This window comes from Phoxinus phoxinus, assembly GCF_949152265.1.
Source record: "Phoxinus phoxinus genome assembly, chromosome: 16".
In the NCBI taxonomy this organism is placed as follows: Eukaryota; Metazoa; Chordata; class Actinopteri; order Cypriniformes; family Leuciscidae; genus Phoxinus; species Phoxinus phoxinus.
Genome location: NC_136891.1, coordinates 6149438 through 6171104, shown reverse-complemented (window position 1 = coordinate 6171104; position 21667 = coordinate 6149438). Strand labels below are relative to the sequence as shown.

The 21667-nt window shown below is 36.1% G+C and overlaps 2 protein-coding genes across 2 annotated transcripts; one reads left to right on the top strand and one right to left on the bottom strand.

Moving 5' to 3' along the window:
* Positions 1-82: 82 nt before the first annotated feature.
* parp1 (poly (ADP-ribose) polymerase 1) lies at positions 83-21193 on the top strand. The gene is made up of 23 exons (XM_079583473.1): positions 83-507; positions 1154-1316; positions 1453-1568; positions 2882-3096; positions 8703-8784; positions 9155-9271; positions 9446-9622; positions 9711-9879; positions 10812-10952; positions 11860-12102; positions 12640-12705; positions 12801-12933; positions 13347-13542; positions 13952-14080; positions 14173-14256; positions 15364-15486; positions 15574-15702; positions 15802-15900; positions 16782-16934; positions 17136-17263; positions 18667-18728; positions 18821-18935; positions 20334-21193. Exons 1-23 carry the CDS (start codon positions 385-387, stop codon positions 20413-20415), a joined length of 3045 nt encoding a protein of 1014 aa, XP_079439599.1. The 5' UTR covers positions 83-384; the 3' UTR covers positions 20416-21193.
* Positions 5021-6142, bottom strand: adorb1a (adenosine receptor B1a; the record flags this gene model as incomplete). The annotated part of the gene is made up of 1 exon (XM_079584198.1): positions 5021-6142. One exon carries the CDS (start codon positions 6140-6142, stop codon positions 5021-5023), a length of 1122 nt encoding a protein of 373 aa, XP_079440324.1.
* Positions 21194-21667: the final 474 nt, after the last annotated feature.

Genomic DNA, 21667 nt, shown 5'->3' with positions numbered 1-21667 from the left:
TGACCAGCAGGCGTCACCAGCGTTTAACTTACACTTCATCTAGGAATGAGCATATCAAGTTTGAAGGAATGAAAGTTATAATTAACAACATAACACCAGCCACTGCTCCTTACCACTGTGGAAGTAAAGGTGTCGTAATGTTTAAAACATGTCACTAAATAAATACACTGTCACGGTCGGAAAGGTAGCTCGAGTTCGATTAACTTTGCCTGCGCATATTCTCTACTCTAGAGGAATGTAGACTCGATTAGTTTGGGCTGGTATTCTGCGCGGGTGCTTCTGCACGCGGACTGCTATTTCCCATTGCATTGTAACGTTAGTTGTTTCCCTGTCTCACTAGAATTAAACTGCAATCGTCCACTTTTCACAGTTATATCTGCAGAAATGGCTGATTCACTTGACGACAAGCTCTACAAAGCCGAATATGCGAAAAGTGGACGCGCCTCTTGCAAGAAATGCAAAGAAAACATTGCTAAGGACTCGCTGAGAATGGCCATTATGGTGCAGGTAATAATGTGCTACTTTGACCCAATGCTGCTATTAAACATCAGTATTTTGGTGTAAATGCATTTGTATTTTGCAGGTATGCTTTTAATTTGAACGCATAGTTTAACTTAGTCAATGCAATTGCATTACTCGTAACGTTATGTATTTAACGTTAAGTAAGTTTTGCAGGCCCAAGAAGAGTTTAAATGGTTATGGAATGAAATATATCAACAGTAATTTCAAATGGACATCAGTTTGCAATTGCTTTTAGTGGAGCATTGGACAACATTAACAAGAAACAAATGGAAATGTGGAAACAATAAAAACAAAGCTGTGTTCTTGTAATGAATTGATGATAATACAATAAATCCCAAAAGAAACAATGTGTTTGCAATGACTGAATATCACATCTCTTATAGTTGGATTCATGGCTTAATAAACACAATGTTTACATTTTGGTTATTATGATAGACTTCTGCAACAATTGACAAGCAATAGAGCTGTACAATACCCAATATATGTTTAGACATGATCTGTTTTACTGCAAATCAAACCAAAAATGACTGCTGTAATGTTATGTTTGTATGTGCTTTCAGTTTCATTTGGCAGGGAACTAGTGTTTTAGCTGATGTTTCTTAATCATCCCGCACCTGTCTGTCTCTCACAGTCTCCCATGTTTGATGGCAAAGTGCCTCACTGGCACCATTTTTCCTGCTTTTGGCTCCGGGCTGCAGTACAGTCCCCCTCTGACATATCTGGATTTACTGACCTGCGCTGGGATGACCAGGAGAAAGTGAAGAAAGCCATTGAGACCGGAGGTGCTACTGGAGGTGATTTGTTAAAAATAATAGTCCTTTTGACCTAAGCACTGATTTTGTTTGGTTTGATTTGACATATGGGCTGCAAAGCAGTTAGGCTTAAGGCACTAAGTCTTAAAACAATTAATTAATCCTTATTGCTTTGCAGGGAAAGGAGAGCAGAAGGGAGCAGCTAAAGGGGAGAAGATACTGAATGACTTTGCAGTGGAGTACGCCAAATCCAACAGAAGCACCTGCAAGGGATGTGATCAAAAGATTGAAAAGGTACATAATGCATTATCTTTTGTTTAACAAATTATGCTTTTTGAACACAATTAGGGATGGGCATCAATTAATCGCATCTAAAATAAAAGTTTGTGTTTAAATAATATATGTATATATTATGTATTTATATATATATATATATTAGGGGTGTAACGGTATGCAAAAATCACGGTTCGGTACGTACCTCGGTTTTAAAGTCACGGTTCGGTTCATTTTCGGTACAGTAAGGGAAAGAAATGCAAAACATTAAACTGCTGGTTGTTTACTATAAACTTTTTTTTAACAATTTGTTTACACTTTTTTAAACACACTTTTTAATAAAATATTACGTTAGGCTAATAAATAAAAAATATATAAAATAAAAAAAAGAATAAAAAATAAAATACTGCTGCAAAGTTCTCCACTAATAAAATACTCTCAAACCAATATTGGCCATGACGCTAGCTAGCGAGAGGCTGGGCTAAAGCGAGCGTGCCGTGTATGTGGTGATCTTTATTTATGCGATATTTATGTCCGAGCCCGACCCGAGAGTTAAAATCCAATTTTTTTTTCTCATACTAATGACACATGTACGTTTGTTTGTGTGGAAAGCCCGCTTTTAACAGAAAGGCATTCGGAAATGTCCACAGATGAGCGCATCAGCACTCTTAACACAGGCGCGCTTGCACGTGTTTCGTTGTCACAGCAACGTAAACAAATTTCCGCACACAGGAAGACAGATGTTATGGTAATATTTTACATGTATTTGAATCACAAAAACGATTAATCAGATTTAATCAGTGCAACGCGGAGACTTCCGACACTTAATATGTTCGTGTGGAAACTTGGAATTGGCGTATGTTCCGCACACAAAACTAGCCTAATTTACGTGAAAGATTGCATTCGGTGCACATGTGCACCGTACCGAAAGTCCTGTACCGAAACGGTCCGGTACGAATACATGTACCGTTACACCCCTAATATATATATATATATATGTGTGTACAACTATTTTGTATATATAAATACACACACATGCATGTATATATTTAAGAAAAATGTGTTATTTATATATCAAATATTTATATATAATATAAATTATGTATAAATATATACATGCAAATAGTTCTTAAATATATATATATATATATATATATATATATATATATATATATATATATGCATATGTGTGTATTTATATAAGTAATTATACACAGTGTACATACATATATTATGTAAACACAAATTTTTATTTTGGATGCGATTAATCGTTGCCCATCCCTACAAGACATTAGTTATTATAAGTTAATCTGTTCTTCCCTGCTGATGTTCAGGACCACATCCGTGTGTCAAAGAAGTCAGTGGACCCAGAGAAACCTCAGCTTGGTCTGATAGATCGCTGGTACCACACTAGCTGCTTTGTGAGCCGGCGTGAGGAACTATTGTTTAAACCAGAGTACAGTGCCGCCCAGCTCAAAGGTTTCGGAGCTCTACGAGATGAAGACAAGGAGGAGCTGAAGAAAAGACTTCCCGCAGTGAAGAATGAAGGGTGAGCGTTCGATTTCTTTTTGCTGTCATGTTGCCTCAGACTGTTTTAGCCTTTAGCCAAAGCACAGTTTTAGGTTTTACAAGAAATGCAGCATTTCTGTTTATGTAAACTGGATAGGTTTGTGTAGCAATTTCAGCTTAAAAGATTTTGTGTGGATCCGTCATACTTTTCATAACAGGATCAAAGTATCATTGTCTATGGTCTTTAGTAGGGCTGCACGATTAATCGGAATAAAACCAAAATCACAATGTGGATTAGTGCTATTATCAAATCACAATTTTTGCGATTTAACCCTCATGTTGTATTCAGGTCATTTTGACCCAGAGAAGACTTTCTTTTTCCCGAAAATACTAGTTAATATTATCGCGATAACATTAACTAGTATTTTCGGGAAAATGAAAGTTCTCTGGGTCAAAATGACCCGAATACAACATTTTGACGTTCAAAGTGACTTTGTTCACAAAGGGTATAACTACTTCTCAAATGTTTTTTGACAATTTTAATACTTTTTTAGGGGGGATTTTGTCACCTTGTTGTTCCCGGTCAAAAATGACCGGCCTACAAAAATAAACATAAATCACTTGTGCCATTTTGTACAAAATAAACAACAAACTTCCTTGTGAAAAATTAAAGAAGACTAGTGTGATCAACAGTGCCAATTTTCTTCATATTTTATTTAAAATTTTCAAAATTATTCCAAAATAATGCTTTTTTTACTCAAAAAATGAGATGCCTACTCTCAGATAAAGGAGGCCTACGATGAATCAGATGCAAATAGAAATATAAAACCAGTCCTTATTGAAAGAAAACAAGTTGACAAACAGATTGAATCCAATATTGGGTGGTGATTTGTAAGCTATTTAATATAGGCCAGGTCATTTTTGACCGGGAACATCAAAAGTGTTTTAGGGTTTTTGAACACCACACAAGGGTTAATTAAATGCATATATTAGGGTTGGTTGAGCCGGAATCATGTTTGTTTATGCCGCAGTCCAGAGAGTCCTGTCAGTCGGATTTACGGCATGTAAATTCATCAGTTTCTCCCGAAATACATGAAAGTAAGTGGGCGGTGAACTAGATTAGAGTAAACTTTATAGTTACTTACACTGTGTATCTGATATGAATAAAACACGTTGGTATATTATATTTGAATGGATTATTGCTGCTTCCATAGACACCAGTGTGTATTTTACCAACTATAAATGTATTGTTTTGCTAGTACTTATGTGTATAATATGACAAGCGCTGAGCGTGTCCAATTTTTTGGCGGGAAACTTTTATATTGGCTGGATTTTTTTTCATAAAAAGATTAATGCAGGAATAAATGTTAGTATTGAATTGGTAAAGTTGTACTGTAAAATGAAATTGACACTGTTTTTATTTTACAGTGAAATATTACAATAGTTGTTCTTGTTTTTTTTAATACTTTTTTTTATTTAGTAAATATTTATAATCATATTATTAAATCATAATAATAACTATTATAGTAATATAAAATCACAAATCTTTCTTATTTGACATGGAATAACTCGGGAAGGAAAAAAATATTTTTTGGTGAAGTCCCTCAACATGCGAGCTGCATCTGGATAAAACGTTGTGGTGATTGCTTAAAGTTATCAAAAGTTACAGCATTTGACTGCCGGCGGGACACTTTGGGTTTAAGGGATTAATCGTTGGGAAAATTTCATCACCATCACATCCCTAATTTCCTCCACTCCCCCCAACCCCCAAATCGTGCAGCCCTAGTCTGAAGTCGTGAGTAAAAAATAGTATTTTCTCTCTCAAATCAAAGAATGTTTCCTAGAAACATATAGACGAGTGACTCTCATAGGTCTGGATTTACACACAAAATCACCTTAGAATTTAGTTTTTACTCCCATTGTTTTGATTCCTTTCAGTCTTTACTTTAGGACTAGATTAAGTGTTAGGTTCTTTGGGTGTTGTTGCGTCCCCCATCATCATGCTGCTCATCCCTATCACTGATGCCCCTGCCGCATAGAAAGATGGCCTTGAAGGCTTTTCTGAAGGCTTTCATCTTGTAGGCGTAGAGGAAAGGGTTAACAGCCGAGTTTGCGTGGGAGAGAATAATGGCCGTTAGTAGCAGCGGTAGGGGAACGGGACATGAAGGGCACAGCAGCAGGAAGCAGTTTATGATATGTAGCGGAATCCAGCAGACCGTGAAAAGGAAGAGGACCAGAAAGAGCGAAGTGGCCATTTTCATCTCTTTCTTCATCTTCGCCGCTCCCTCTGTGTTGGTCGCGCCGCCCCGCTCTGCTGCAATCCTCCTCATCTGACGTTTGACCGTGACAAAGATCTGAGCGTAGATGAGGAACATCACCACCAGTGGTAACAGGACGCAGGCGAAGAAGTTGAAGTAGACCATGAAGGTCATATCCACCACAAACACGAACAAACAGTAGCCCGACTCAGGTGGAGGCTTGTACCAGCCCATCAACGGCACCAGACCGATCAGGAAGGCCAGCGTCCAAGTCACACACAAGACCAGCACTGCGTTGCGAGGTGTCATGAGCCGGTGGTACTGGAAGGGCATGAAAATGGCCACGTAACGCTCCACAGCGACCGCCAGCAAGCTGAAGATGGAGCTCTGGGTTAACATGATGAGCACAGACAACATTAGCAAGCACAGATACAGATTGTGCCGTGGAATTCCCAGGTCCGTCATAATGGCACAAGGGATCGCCAGGGCACCCACGCATATATCCGCCACTGCTAGCGACACCAGGAAGTAATTCGTAACCGTTTGGAGCTTTCGGTTCAGTCCCACTGCAACACAAACCAGCAGGTTGCCCACGGTGGAGAGGAGGGCTATGATGAGCTCGGCTATCATGTAAGGCAGGTTTATTGATGCTAGGATGTTGGGTGCAGCTGTTGTAGTTGGAGCTGTTGTAGTTGTAGAGGTAGTCTGGGTAAGTTTACCTTGCGTAAGTGTGGACATGGTGGACAGGCTGTAGGTGACATTCATAAAAGTTGTGTTGAGGTAGAGCAGAGTCGGCGAGAAAGTGAAGTTGGCGATGGACCCATTCATTTTGACCTGTAGATATAAAACCAAGCCAGGAAGAAAAAACGATGATTGAAAATCAGTTATTCAGCTTTGTATTAAAATGATCAATCTGATTGCCTTTACTGTGCCTTTTGAAGGAGGAATTGACCTTCTGAATAAACCATCAGTCGGTAAAGAAATCAAGAACTCCTTCTCATATGTATGTTAGTGGAGGGAGTAACACTTTTCACTTTCTGAAATGTTATATCCATTGTTTGGTCTGAAAGTTTTTGATTAAGTCAAACTAAAGCAACGAGTCAGTGAAGTGTAAATGGTAAACAAACAAATCACAACACATATGCTCTAACCATTGTTCTTTCATTATTTAACATTATTTATTATGTTTTTTGGTGGCGTGTAATGCAGTCACTCCTACTTGCCAATTTGCTGGGTAGAACTTTATATAATATACATTTTTAATTGTAGTCTTTTAAAAATGCATCTGAAATAAACTAAAGGCAATTTAGTGTTGTCAAAAATGCAGATTTTTCAGTACATATCATTACTGAATACCGCAGGATACACAATAACAGCTGCGCGTTCTCGCTCTCTAATCTCTCCGACAGGGAGTTGACACACAAACCCTTCTCTCACTCGTTTAATTTGCGCCGGATGAATATTGTTAGTGTTACAGAGCTTGAATTTCGGCGTGGGATTGCGCGTATTTAGCATAATTTTACTCATTCCCGCAGATTTTGTGCTATATATTGCACAAAAGTATATTGGTATATTTGTATTGTATACGTATATATATATGTATTGGCTATATAAAACAGTATAATGGGTCCGTGGGTCAGGTCTTAAAATGACAGAAGCCTAATATACCGGCTTGCAAATTATGAGATAATATTAAAAATATCTATATAGCAGTTTTTCCCTATGGTATCGATGTCAAAGTTGTGGCCGGTGAAAATGCAAAGTGGATAGTAACTTTGAAAACCACTAGCCACAGTGGCTGGTGAGCAAAAAAGTTGATGTCAAGTCCTGCTTGTATTAATATAATAACACATATGTTAAAATGTAATTTATTCCTGTGATACAAAGCTGAATTTTCAGCATCTTTGCTCCAATCTTCAGTGTCGCATGATCCTTCAGAAATAATTTTATGCTGATTTGGTGCTTAAGAAACATTTGTTATTGTTATCAATGTTGAAATAAGTTGTGCTGCTAATTATTTTTATGAAAACTGTTACATTTTTACAGGATTATTTGAATAGAAAGTTTAAAAGAACAATTTATTTGAAACCGAAATCTTTTGTAACATTATAAACGTCTTAACTGCCACTTTTATAAAGTATACATTTCAAATAAACAATATATTATTATTGTTTATTATTATATAAACATTAAATGTTAAAGTAAAAAAATACTTAAAGTTTAGCAAAATATTATATTTCAAAACATCTAATTAAAAGTAAATATTCTTGATGTACATACCAAGTCTCTGTTTTGAATGCTTCGTATTATTGCTTTGAGATGTCACTCGTCGTTTGTTGTCTGCCTATGTTCTGCCAATGCAGTTGACTTCTTTGGATCTACTTAGAAATATTCTATCCATTAGCAAAAGATGCCACATCTATATTCATTTATATTCTCTCGCTGTGTTGTATTTCATCGATCACTGTGATATGGGCTTTTATAAGCCTTATATTCTAATGGGAAAAATGCTCCTGTTTGTGTTTTTCCCACTATCGGTCATCATTATCGCCACCCAAATGGGCGTTAATTACATTATGGAGGGAAAGTAGGCTCAGTGGTGATGTTGAGATAAGCTTGTTTGTCATGAGGTGAATTATTAATGATCAGCATTATGATGGGCGCCGGACAGAGGAGCCTGTCCAGACATGACTGTGACTCAGAGGACTGATAATCTTCTAATGAGGTCCACTGATAGATGAGCCGCTACACAAGCTCAGAGGAGACCAAAATCTCTGTAGGATTAACTCAAATCCACAAGGTGGAAAAGTTCACCATTCAGGTCAGGTGATCAGATCATGGATCAGGGCTTGTTTTTTCAAGTTTACAGTGAGAATATCATATTTACATCAATATAAAAAGGAGCAGTGTAATTCAAGTATTATTTACATATCATTATAGTATTTTATTCATTTTGTTATGGGCTTTTGACATTTGAATTTTTTTCTTAATATTTCTATTTAGCTTTATTTATTTTTTAGCAATTTTAGTACTTCAGTAAACATTTTATTTCAGTTCTTTTTTTTCTTTTTTTTAGGTTTAAGTTTTTCATCTAATTTATATTTTATTTTAGCTTTAAAATATCAAATGCATATTGAAATAGTTTTCATAATTAAGAATAGCATCATTATGCCGAAGTATTTAACTGGTGAATACCTCAGTTGATCATTGAGAATCAAGAAATTCAGAGTTTTGAATTGAAATAAGTCGGTTGTTTGCAGCATATTTAAGTAATGTCCTTATTTCAAAATGACCACGAGAATTTACAATGTGTTTTCATAAAGTGTTTTAGGCTTGTGCATCTGGTCGTCTTTGTTGTTTGTTTTTACAAATGTCTTTTCTTTCTCAGGAAGCGAAAGACAGATGATGTTGATGGAGGAGTCTCTAAGAAACAGAAGAAAGAAGATGAGAAACTGGATTTGAAACTGAAGGTATTATATGTGTTCTGAGATCATCTATAACATGGTATGGATTATTGTGGAGAATGTTTACCTATTAATAAAATAATTTACACTATTATAATGTAGAAATAATTTTTTATTTTGCACATTTAAACGTTCAAACCTCTATTTGTTTTTCTTCTCTTAACATGATTTTATAGCTAGTTGCATTTTATTATTTGCATTTAGGATTCTTTTTCCCCTCTGTCACTACAGAGCCGTGACATGATTGTGGCATCTGTAAAAAAATTTATTGTAATGTTGGCTCCCAACATTTAACTTATTGCTCTTGTTTTTTCTGTAAATATTAGAAAATATATCAGCCTAAAAATGCTTTTGTCTGGTTCTTGATGTATTCTAGGAGCAAAGCCAGCTGATCTGGGGAATTAAAGACAAGCTAAAGAAGTTCTGCTCCATCAATGACATGAAGGAACTGCTTATTGCTAACAATCAGGAAATTCCCTCTGGGGAGTCAAATGTAAGTGTGCAATACAGAAAAACTGTATTGGCATGCTGGTTTGACCTGATGTTCGCTGTCTGACTGGCAATTTCAATAGCAGCATCAAAAGTCAGATACCAAGTAGACTATTTTCACTATACCTTTATAACTTTGTGTATCATTTCTTTAATAAAAATTGTATTTGATCGACAGGTTGTGGACCGGCTATCAGATTGCATGGCGTTTGGGTCCCTGAAGCCTTGTGAGACTTGCAAAGGGCAACTTGTGTTTAAGAGTGATGCATACTACTGTACTGGAGACATCTCTGCATGGACAAAGTGTGTATTCAAGACTCAGACACCTGATCGCAAAGACTGGGTCACTCCTAAGGTTAGTAGATCTGTGGTCTTTGAATATCAGCACATAGTTCTCCTAATCCTAACATGTCCTGATTCTTGACAATGTTATACTTCCTCAGGAGTTCAATGATGTTCCGTTCCTGAAGAAGTTTAAGTTCAAACGGCAGGACCGTTTGTTTCCCAAAGATGCTCCTCCTGCGGCCCCCACCCCCTCGTCTGCTACTGAGACCTCAGCCGTCCCGAGCATGTCCACTTCCTCCAGTAACAACCTCTCAGAGGTGCCTGCAGGTCAGTGACTGAGGAAACCTTGAGAAATGCTGATTCTTATTTAGGGGATCAGTATGGGTCTTTCAACAGCGAATGCCCACACAAATAATGATAGCTTATCAGATGTAAGCAAAATTATTTTTTATAGGCTATTGTAGTATGTTTTGAATTAGCTTTGACTTTTATATTTTCAGCTGTCATTTCATTTCAGTGTAATTAATCGGTTTAAGTGCTTTTGTCATTTTTTTTTTTTTTAACCATTTTGTTTATATTCTAATTTAGCTTTATTTTTCATTCAGTTTTAGTCATTTTAGTACCAGAGTTATTATAGTTAACTAAAACTAAACCATTACCTTTGTTACTTTAATTAAAATATAACACTTAGAAAATTAAACTTATTTTATTTCAGCTAGTTGCCAAGGCAAAATTCCTAAAATAAAAATGAATAAAAAGTTTAGACAAAAATAAATAAACTTGAAACCAAAAATCTTCAAATAAAAATTCTAAATATTAATTTAACTAGTATATCGATGATACTAAAATAACACGTTTTAGTACATTAACTTAAACAAAAATTAGAAATGCTGCCTTGACAACTAACTGAAATAAAATAAGTTATTTCAGTTAATGAAATCTATTTTCATTTGTCAATAATACTGACAAATATTCCTGAAATTAAACGCTACATTTATTTTGTTGTTTACTTAAAGGGACGGTTCATGCAACAATTAAAGTTTTATTCACATCTTGATGCATATAAAATGTGTGGATGGAAGCCCGGCTGATCTCAAAATGGCCACATATTGGACAATATGCTTCAGTCTATCACTTGTATTATTTAATATTCTCTCAGGAACTGATAATTTGGCAAGCAGGTTGTTAAGGATTACTCTGCTCTTTCAATTTTTATGGGAATAAACTTAAGAATGTTTTTGTCTAAATGTATTCTCTAGATAAGCCTCTGACAGGACTGAAGCTGCTGGCCGTGGGTAAACTAAGCAAGAACAAAGATGAGCTGAAAAATGCAGTGGAAGAACTGGGAGGAAAAATCACAGGCACTGCCAACAAAGCTGCTCTCTGCCTCAGCAGCAAGAGTGAGTGATGCTCTGTAGCTCTTTTACCAACTCTAGTGAGCTTCCTTGCTAAATAGACAGATTTTGTGTTTAGCTGGTTTGCACTGACTAAATTGAATGCCAAATACACTCTTGAAAATAAAGATTCTTCAATAGTTCTGTAAGCCCGGCTCGATCAGCCCAATGGAGGCATCCGGTCAGCGGGTGAAGGTTTTTGCATTCTTATTTCTTAACAGGTTTATTACTTTTTGGTTTACTTATTTGGGAATGAGACATTTGTACCTTGTATTATTTGTACCTTGTTTTAAGATATTTAAAATGATACCAAACATTTATAAAACTGTATGATAATTATTCTGCACATTAAACTATATGGATTATCGGGTGAATTGTGGTGATATCAGCATGAGAGAGATGGAATGGGGGAGAGGGAAAGAGATTTATTCTGAGGTGAGGCTTTTGTCTCGAATGGCGCTCAAAAGTGAGTTCAAATGTTCATTTACTTTGTTCTCTCAAAAATGTGGCCCTCTCTTACAGTTTTTCCAGTCTTACAGTTCCATTAAGAAGCTTTAACATTCATGGAACGTTTGCACTGCACACAAGATTCTTTACAGTGGAGAAAGGTTCTTTAGATTATTAAATTTGTTCTTTACACTTTTAAGATTGGTTTACTAAAAGGTTCTTTGGAGAACCAAAAATGGTTCTTCTATGGCATCGCTGAGAAACCTTTACTTTTAAGAGTCTATAATACAAAATGAGGTGTGCGTGTTAACTAGGCGTCCTATATAGGCCAGTATGTTCTCACAGGAATCGGCGGTCTGCTTCTACTTGCCGATTAATAAATTTGTCCCTTCTGATTTTTCGCCAGCTTATTTATTTTTTGGCGTGTCACTCCTTAATAACCCGCTCTGTTCTTCTTGTGTCTCAGAGGAGGTTGAAAAAATGAGTAAGAAGATGGAGGAGGTGAGGGACGCAGGTGTGCGTGTGGTGGCAGAGGACTTCCTCACTGACATCAAGGAGTCCGGCAAGGCCCTCCAGGAGCTCATCTCCCTGCACGCCATCTCCCCTTGGGGTGCTGAAGTTAAAGTCGAGGCCCAGGCTGCCAGCGCGGCCTCCAAATCCACTGGAGCTCATTCCTCAAAGAGTACCGGCAAAGTCAAAGAGGAAAAAGGTTAGAGAGTCTTATGAAGCCAGATTTTGCTTGATTTTATTTAGATTTTTATTGATTATATAATTATATCCGCAATATATTTAACTTCAAAAGTATAAAATGTTTCAGATTTAAACAAAATATGGAAATAATTTTGAGTGGGATTTTATTGGGTAAACGTGTTAAGCTTTGATATTACTATTATTTTAATAAAATGTACATAATATTATAACATTTCATATATAATATTTAATATAATCTAACAAATATATTATAATTATTATATTTTATTTGAAAATATTTAATTAAATATATTATTATTATTTATAATGTGTATATAATATTATCAATTTTCTATTATAAAACCAGGGACATACACAAGAAGTCAACGGTTTCTTTTTATTTGAAGTTATTGTAGTTTTGTTCTCGGGTTGTTAAGCATTTTGTATTTTTGAATTCCATTTATATACATGCATAAATGCACTGTCAGAAAGATTTCAGAAACATTTAACTATAATAATTATTTTTGCTGAATAATACTTTTTATTTCTCCTCCAGGTGAAAGCAAATCAAAGAAAATGAAACTGACAGTGAAAGGAGGGGCAGCCGTAGACCCTGCCTCAGGTGAGACTGAGTCCTTTTTTCCATAACTCAGTCAATATACTATATTTAGATATGTATTGATTGTGCAATGCCTTATTCATGATTTAATTGATCAGGTCTGGAAGACCGTGCTCACGTTCTGGATCAGAATGGGAAGATTTACAGCGCCACACTGGGTCTCGTGGACATTGTTAGAGGGACAAACTCATACTACAAATTACAGCTGCTGGAGGACGACGTCCAGAAACAGTGAGCCTAACCTATTTTTGTAATTTACTATGGATTACTGTTATAAAAACATAATTTCATCTCAAACACAGTACTATTTAGTACATCTATATATAGGCAATTACAAAAAATAGTAATTTATAGTAATTTCATACTGTTTATATGAGTTTCTTAGACTTAAAATAAGCGCTTTGCCAGCAGCATTTTTATCCAACACCTGCTTCAAAACCTTAAAGTATTTGTATATTTATGCATGTTTCCCATAAGGCATTTCTCTTATAAAAGTGTGAATTTATGGTACAATAAATGTAGGTTCATCAATGCAATCATTTTGTAATGTGCACTTGTTATAAGGGAAATTCCTTTTAATTATTTTATATCAGCAACTGCACCAATTTCCACTTTTCTTGAGCATGCTTTTGTTGCTTTTTCAGATACTGGGTGTTCAGGTCATGGGGTCGAGTCGGCACCACCATTGGGGGAAACAAACTGGACAAGTTTAACGATAAGAACTCTGCTATGGATAATTTTTGCAGCGTGTATGAGGAAAAGACAGGGAATGCCTGGGCCTCGAGCAACTTCACAAAACACCCCAATAAGTTTTACCCTCTTGAGATTGACTACGGACAGGTAAGAACTGAGACAACATGTAGTCAGAACGGTTGGACATTACAATTGTGCATAAGTCGCAACAATATTATTGTTTTAGTAGGGCCTGTTAACTTGAATAAAAGTTCAGAAAGAATTAACTAGATTTTTGATGAATGAACTAGATCTTCTCCCTGCTTTTAGTAAATAACTTTTTCAGTAAAGAAGAGTTGATACCCAGGTCAAAATTTAACTTTTATTTAATGATTATTTCACTAAAAGAAAATCTATTTTTATAAAATGTTTTGACACATTTCCAAACTTTGGTTCCCATACTGAAAACTTTTTTTTTTAGAGAATAGGTATTTCTTCCTGGTCAAAACCAACCCAAATGCATTGTGAGGGTAAACAAGTTGATTATGATCTATAATCTTTTCACATATTTACCTAGGATGAGGAGGCTGTAAAGTTGTTGACTGCTAGTGCAGGCACCAAATCCAAGTTGGCCAAACCCATCCAAGACCTCATCCGAACAATCTTTGATGTAGAGAGCATGAAGAAAGCCATGGTTGAGTTTGAGGTGTGTTCTTCCTTTTTCTATTATAGCAAAATTAAGAAACGCTTGTCTGTGGTCATAGATACGATTGTAACTGGGTGTAATTTCTCCTACAGATTGACTTGCAGAAGATGCCTTTGGGAAAACTAAGCAAGCGACAGATCCAAAGTGCCTATTCCCTTCTAAGCGAGGTCCAACAGGTTAGTCTTAGTGTTTCTGAAACTATATTATGGTAGTCCAAGCCCAGTTCTTCAGTATATTCGTAAATAAATTATCCCCCTGGTTTCACAGACAAGGCTTAAGATAGTCTCAGACTAAAATGCATGTTTGAGCTGTTTTAACTGAAAGCAACTTCCGCTAACATATCTAAAAATATATCTGTGCCATTGTTTTGTCTCAAGATGCACACTGTAATGTTTTTTTGCGAAGGCACGTTTATAAAAGCTACTTAAATGTCCTAATTGAACTAAGGCCTAATTTTGGTTTAATCCAATGGTTCTCTCCAGTGGGTTTTTTTTTGTCACTCCCACCTTTAAAGATACCAACTCACTACCAAATAATTAAACTAAAAATGGAAAGATTTTTTAAATTGAAAATGCAATGTGAAACACTAAATCATTTAAACACATAACAGAGAATAATAGATCAGAACTTTTAATTTAAAAAAAAACACAGAAAAAAGTAAATATTTCAGTGATGCTTTGGTTGAACGATATATAACAGCACCAATATATAACACCGGAACACATCTCACCGGAACACGCACAGCAGCGGAGCGGCACGTTCACAATAGAAGCTTGTGTTTCCATCCGCTGAAGCGATGCGTTTCTACTGCAAGCAACTTCTATGTCGGCCTTGTTCAGACGGTGACAAGTAAATTAAGAAGAATTATTCAGTGGAATTGGCATTCTGAGCCGCTTTATAAAGGTAGAGCGCCAACCGCCTGATAGTTGCACGCACTTGAATGCTGATGCAACAGCTGTTTTCTTTTTTTCCCCTGCTGATCTATGGTCTAATTTGCAGTCCTAGTTTCGGTTTCCCTTTTTGAATGACGAAAATATTAAAATACTTGCTGATATAGACAGATATTTCCTTACATGCAGGTGAACGCACATGCTAGTCGCCTTTAGTTCTTTTGGTGTGTTCAAGTGCAGCTGACAAGAGGAGAGAACACACTCAGCTTTCTTCGCCACTAGTTTTTTTACGTCGGCTTGATTTGTCCCGGGCTTAAGCCCTGTCTATGAAACCAGTCCATCAAATAGAATCAAATATGCTCTCATTTTATTTGAACACCTTTATTTCTGTAGGCTGTGGCAGATAGCTCTTCAGAAGCACTGATCTTAGACCTGTCCAATCGCTTCTACACACTGATACCTCACGACTTTGGCATGAAGAAACCACCGCTGTTGAGTAACGTGGATTACATACAGGTATGGCTTAGGCAACTATCAAAAATATTGTCTCGGCAGCAGTCTTGTCGTGATGTCTGTCTTAAACCCGTTGCATATTCTTATTAGCAAAAGGTGATGATGCTGGACAACCTGTTGGACATCGAGGTGGCCTACAGCCTGCTACGGGGAGGAGTGGAGGACAATAAGAAAGATCCCATTGACATTAACTATGAGAAACTCAAAACCAAAATTGAGGTAAAATGTCTTTCATTGCAAGACCAGTGAATTTTCCTTTCCTGCTAGCATAGATATAAACATGCTGTAGTGTTTGATACAGATTTTTTGTGGTTCTAGGTGGTCGACATGTCATCAAATGAGGCTGAGCTTATCCTACAATATGTGAAGAACACACATGCTGCTACTCACAACACCTACACACTGGATGTTGAGGAGGTAAGATTAACGCTAAAAAAGTCTACCATTTCATGCGCAGGCCAAAATGATTTAAAAAAATAGCTGAAAACCCTGTTTTACACAATCGACTACATGCCTTCTGTCATCTGATTAATAGTTTATACTTTTTATGTGTAGTAAAGCACTTTTAGTATAATTGTAAAAAAAAAAAAAAAATCCCCCTTCAGGTTGTGGTACTTTTTTTTTTTTTTTGTGTAGTCTTTAATGATTTAAGAATATTTTTTTATTATATTGTTCGTAATATTTCAACATGAACACTTACTAAACTGAAGCATTTTAGGTTTATTTATGATTTTATTGGTTTTATTCATATTTGATAAATTTTAAAGAACTTTTTTTTTTTTTTTTTTTTTTTTACATCTCTCAATCAATGCATTATACAGTATGTTTTGCATCCCACAATAAAAATACAGAGCTTTGATCATAAAACTAAGCATTTAAATTTTAAGTTACTAAGACATTAGGTGTCAACTGAAATTGATATGCATTTTATGGTAGTAGTCTGCTATACTGTTGTAAAGATCTCACTGATTTGCATTACCAGCTATCAGAATGTCGTCTTTATTTTAACATATAAATACCAGCATCTGCACCAAATTGCAATCTTTTGCTTAGTTTGGGTCTCTAAATATATTTTTTTCCCTTGTTGAGTGTGAGCTCTATATTCTCTTATATCATACTATATGAGCCATAAAAGCCTGATGTATTAAATATAATTAAACACACATGCACATGCATACTACTTTGTCTAAAGGTTCAAAAAACATTTTGTTTAATTATTGTTTCATAAATGTACTGGGTACACCATAGCTGCAAAATAACACGTTTTAACTCTGACTACTGTGTTTTTATACCATTAGATCTTCAAGGTCGACAGGGAGGGTGAGTACCAGCGTTTCCGCCCCTTCAAAGAATTACCCAACCGACAGCTGTTGTGGCACGGCTCCCGCGCCACCAACTACGCGGGGATCCTGTCTCAGGGTCTACGTATCGCTCCTCCTGAGGCTCCAGTGGTAAGTTTCTGCATCCTCCAGTGCCATTAGCTGCCTCTTTCTGAAAAATGACTACGCAAAAATCTTCTTGTTGATTAATGACTCAATTAGAGCAGTTTCTTTCTGCATAATTTATTATATTTGTAGTGCTTTGATATAAAACGCACATTTGCAATACTGCTGTACTCTAATGATATACTGATTATGTGATCTTTAATACAGACAGGTTACATGTTTGGCAAAGGCGTTTACTTTGCTGACATGGTGTCGAAGAGTGCAAACTACTGCCACACGTCCCAGGCTGATCCTGTTGGCCTCCTTCTGTTAGGAGAGGTTGCTCTTGGAAACATGTGAGAGATGTTCTTTTTGTCCTAGTTTGTTTTAAGTCTCCTTTTGTAATTATGGTATCAATAGGGGCTTTCACCTATTACTTCTAGGAACTAGCCACCAGGGTGGTTCCCCGAGAACTAATGGTTCCCTTAGGAAAATTTTCCGCACCTAAGCGTAAGCCGCACTTGTTGTTGTGACTTTTATTTTGACGGCGCGACTGACCTTTATTTTGACGGCGCTAAGAACGCCACAGCACACAATGCTTACTTTCGCTGTGTTCATTAGTTTACGATCGGTCTAACAGTCCTGTCTAATACGATATTAGATATACTGTCTATCTTCTATGTATAGCAGTTCTATGAAAAGGTATTAGCGTTTGCTATGTGGTTGATGTCCAGTGATGCTAGCTGAGCAGAAATACATAATCATATTTCGCTTGGTCCCCTCAAAGTTAAGTTTGATTTTCTCCTCAGCGTAAAGGTTAAGAGGCCCATCTATCACTGTTTTCCATGTTCGTAGAGTTAGTTCCTCCTGGAGTAAATGTATAGGCTCTAATCTGTGTTTACACAGCTTTTTTTAAAATGGCGGGTGCTGGTGTTTTGCGTACATTCGGCCAATCAGCATACAATAACGTCACTGGTAGTTTCTATAGTGCTGGTTTAGACCCTACTCTGAAATAGGAGCTAAATTAGTTCCTCCAAAAGGTGATCCTAGAACTAAAATTGTTCCTAGGTCCTGCACTGCGGACGCGCCAAAATCTGGGTACTTCTGCCAATAGTTCTAGGAACTATGAAAAGGTTCCTCCGGTGTGAAAGCCCAACAAGTTAATACACTACTGTTCAAAAGTTTTTTTTTTTAAACATGTCTCTTATGCTCACACATACTGCATTTATTTGATCAAAAATACAGTAAAAACAGTAATGTGAAATTTTTAGTACAGTTTTTACAATACAGCTGTTTTCTATTTGAATATATTAAAAATGTACCGTAATTTATTCCTGTGATGGCAAAGCTGAATTTTCAGCATCATTACCTCCAGTCTTCACTTCAGTGTCACATGATCCCACAGAAATTGTTTTTAATATGCTGATTTGCTGCTCCAGAGACATTTCTTATTATTCATGCTGAAAACAGTTGTGCTAATGTTTTGTCTGAACCATGATACATTTTGTTTCATGATTTTTTGATGAATAGAAAGTTCAAAAGAACGGTGTTTATTTGAAATATAACTCTTTTGTCACATTATAAATGTCTTTACTGTCAATTTAATGCATTCTTGCTCAAAAGTATTAGTTTCCTTTTTTCAGTAGTGTTTGTCACCACTTTTAGGAAGGTAAATGATATTTGAAAAATAAAGCCCTTTTATGATTTGTTCCTGAGTGCTCTATAAAGATCTGATTTTGAGTTTTATTCTACTCTAAAGGCATGAACTGAAGAAAGCCTCGCACGTTACAAAGTTACCTAAGGGTAAACACAGTGTAAAAGGTACGGTGGTTCTTCATTTAGAAAGAAATCTTATTTTGTAGTTCTGTTTTTTGTTTCTGACTAATGTTTTACCATGTTTTTGCTGTCTGAAGGTTTGGGAAGAACTGCTCCGGACCCAAGAGCTACTGTATCTCTGAATGGAGTGGACGTTCCGCTGGGCAAAGGCGTCAACACAAACATTGATGACACAAGTCTGCTCTACAACGAGTATCCTTTAGTTTTCTGCATTATTTGCCTCCTTGCTGTCTTTCATCTGTTGTTTTACATAAATATGCATCTTAAATATATTTATCGGAGTGTCTATTTTAAACCAAGTGCAAATAGCCCATCTTTTGTCTGCAGATGCCATTTACACTAACTCCGTCCAGTCGCCCACCATTGTCTGATTGAACCAGACAAAATTATAAAAGAAATCCTGCTCATAACAGCGTAAGGCGGATGGGGCAAGCTTTTGACTTGACTTACCCGAGTTCAAATCTGCCATTTTAAAAACTCATTCTTCTCCCTTTTCCCATCGCATATCAGCTCTGAGAGGAGTTTAAAAAAAAGATTTTCTAACGGTAAGGTTAGGAGTAGGTGTAAGGGAGGTAATGTCAAGTACAAGTAATGTTCCAAAAAAGCAGCATCCATTTATAATTCTAATAAATACAATAATATGCACTGAATATGTTGTTGTTGTATACGTAAGGGATAATGTACATCCAGCCGGTTGTTCTCAGCCTGAAGGGGGTTTATTTTAAGAGAACAATCGGCTGGATGTGCATTATCCCGCTTATTACACGGCTACTTGCCACATAAGTAAAAAATTAGACATGAAATATTGATCTGAGTTTAATTTTTTTATTATTATTAACGTTAGCTCTTTAAATGCAAAGCCTAGCAGTTGCTAGTGCGGCAAGTTCAAATTAGATGGTAATTTAAGAGATACAAAGAGATATAAAGCCATACCACTTATTACACAGCATTTTATTGCATTTTATTTATAGAGATATTGATTTCAGATTAAACTGTTTAAAATTGTACCTATTTGTTTCTTATAATCTAACAGTGGTCACAAAATGGCAGCAGCTGCGTTTGTATGAAACAAGAGGGCGAGTGCATGATACTGGATGGCATAATTAAATAACTGTACACAAAATATTGATTTGACTGAGTTTTAATATTTAAAATATTAAATATAATACCAATATTTGGTATTAGCTTACCAAATGCAAAACTTCCACGAAGAAAAAACATTCCTAGCAAGCGTATAGCGCTGCTTACTTCAGTAACCCAGATGAGCCTGTCTGTTTTCAGAGGTTGTTATCTGGGAATAACATGCCGCTGGATGGCGCTATTGACCAATCAGAATCAAGTATTCCACAGAGCCATGTAATAATGTTTTATAATAGACTACTACAATACACTGAGGTGGAAACAGTATCTGCCACAATTTGCACTAAGTATAAATAGCATCTAACAACTATTTACACTTGGTTTAAAGAAAATACTGCTATTTTTGTTTAGTGTAAATGGCTTCTGTCATTATTAGCCACTGCCTATATTTATATAACTACACATTCATCATCTTTCACTGTGTTTCCCTTGACTCAAACTTTCCTTCAGGTACATTGTGTATGATATTGCTCAGGTTAACCTGAAATACCTGCTGAAGATTCGCTTCAACTATCAATCCTCTCTCTGGTGAGACAGCGGGTGAGATCTGCCCATGTGGACAGGGTTTTGGACTCCACCGAAGCCCACTGCTACAGCTTTAGCACCAAGACCAAGCAGCATACGAGTTGACAAACGGTTAAATCAGTTCTCTAGCGCTTCAGCAACACATTCCCAGTTGCTCTAGTCTGTTAGTTTGGAGTAAATTAAGTTGCTATATCAAAATCTTAATTTGCAATCACAAATTGTATCACTGCGTTGTTGCAAATGTTGCAGGCTTTGGTATATATTTACAGAAATGATTGGACTTATCTATGGAGATCTTTCTTGTAAGCTACCAACAATAATAGGTAGACAGTCTTCCATTTTTCATAGACTTTTTCTTTGTTTTAATACTTTTGCTAAACCTGGAATCGGGTTAACTGTAACACATGTAGTGTACATGTTTTTGGTTGTCTTCTCAATATAAAAAAAAGAGAGAAAATGTACAGTTTTAGAAAAAAAAAGTGTTGTAAGCTAGGATATAGCCTGCCATGAGTGAGTAACCTTTTACTAGAAATGCCATGTTTGAACAAATCTTTTGTATGTTAAATGTGTATTGTCCCGATTTTGCTTTTCAGTTTTCTGACCCATGCGAAAATGTACTTTGGCCAACTAAAATTGCAATGTAAAGCTAAGAGCAATGGCTGCTGCTGTACTCACACACCTGTAATATTTTTAGTTTTTTGGGGGGTAAATGACCATTTTTGTGAACAAGAAGCTTGTGCGTCTTGACAAACGTCTGCTTCATAAATAAAACAGGTTTTGGCTTATTTTGTTTGAAGCTTATTTATTTCTGTCAAACGCTTCCATAGTAATACAAAGAAAATTAATAAAATTGTGTTTTGCAGGGGTTAATATAATAGATCTTCAACGAAAATGTACAGGAATAACCTATTTCTGTACATTTATAATTACAATTGCTCAGTATTTGCATTCACGGCATTTGTTCTGACTAAATCTTTATGAAATGAAAAGTTATTTGAGGTTTACTACAAAACTGGCATTTTGGTGGATTTATGATTTGCATTAAATCTATTACTGTAATCTACTGTAAAAAAAAATTATTACAGCTTTGGTCCTTTTGAAAGTCCCTCAGTTAAACTGGTTACACTGCAAGAACTATGGTCATTTTTTATAACTTTAGTCCCAGATAGCAAAAAAAAGCACCATGGTACAATGTTTCTCCAAAGTTACTTAAAGTTTAGAACTGATTCAACCTCATGCATTCATGGTTTTACCCGTGA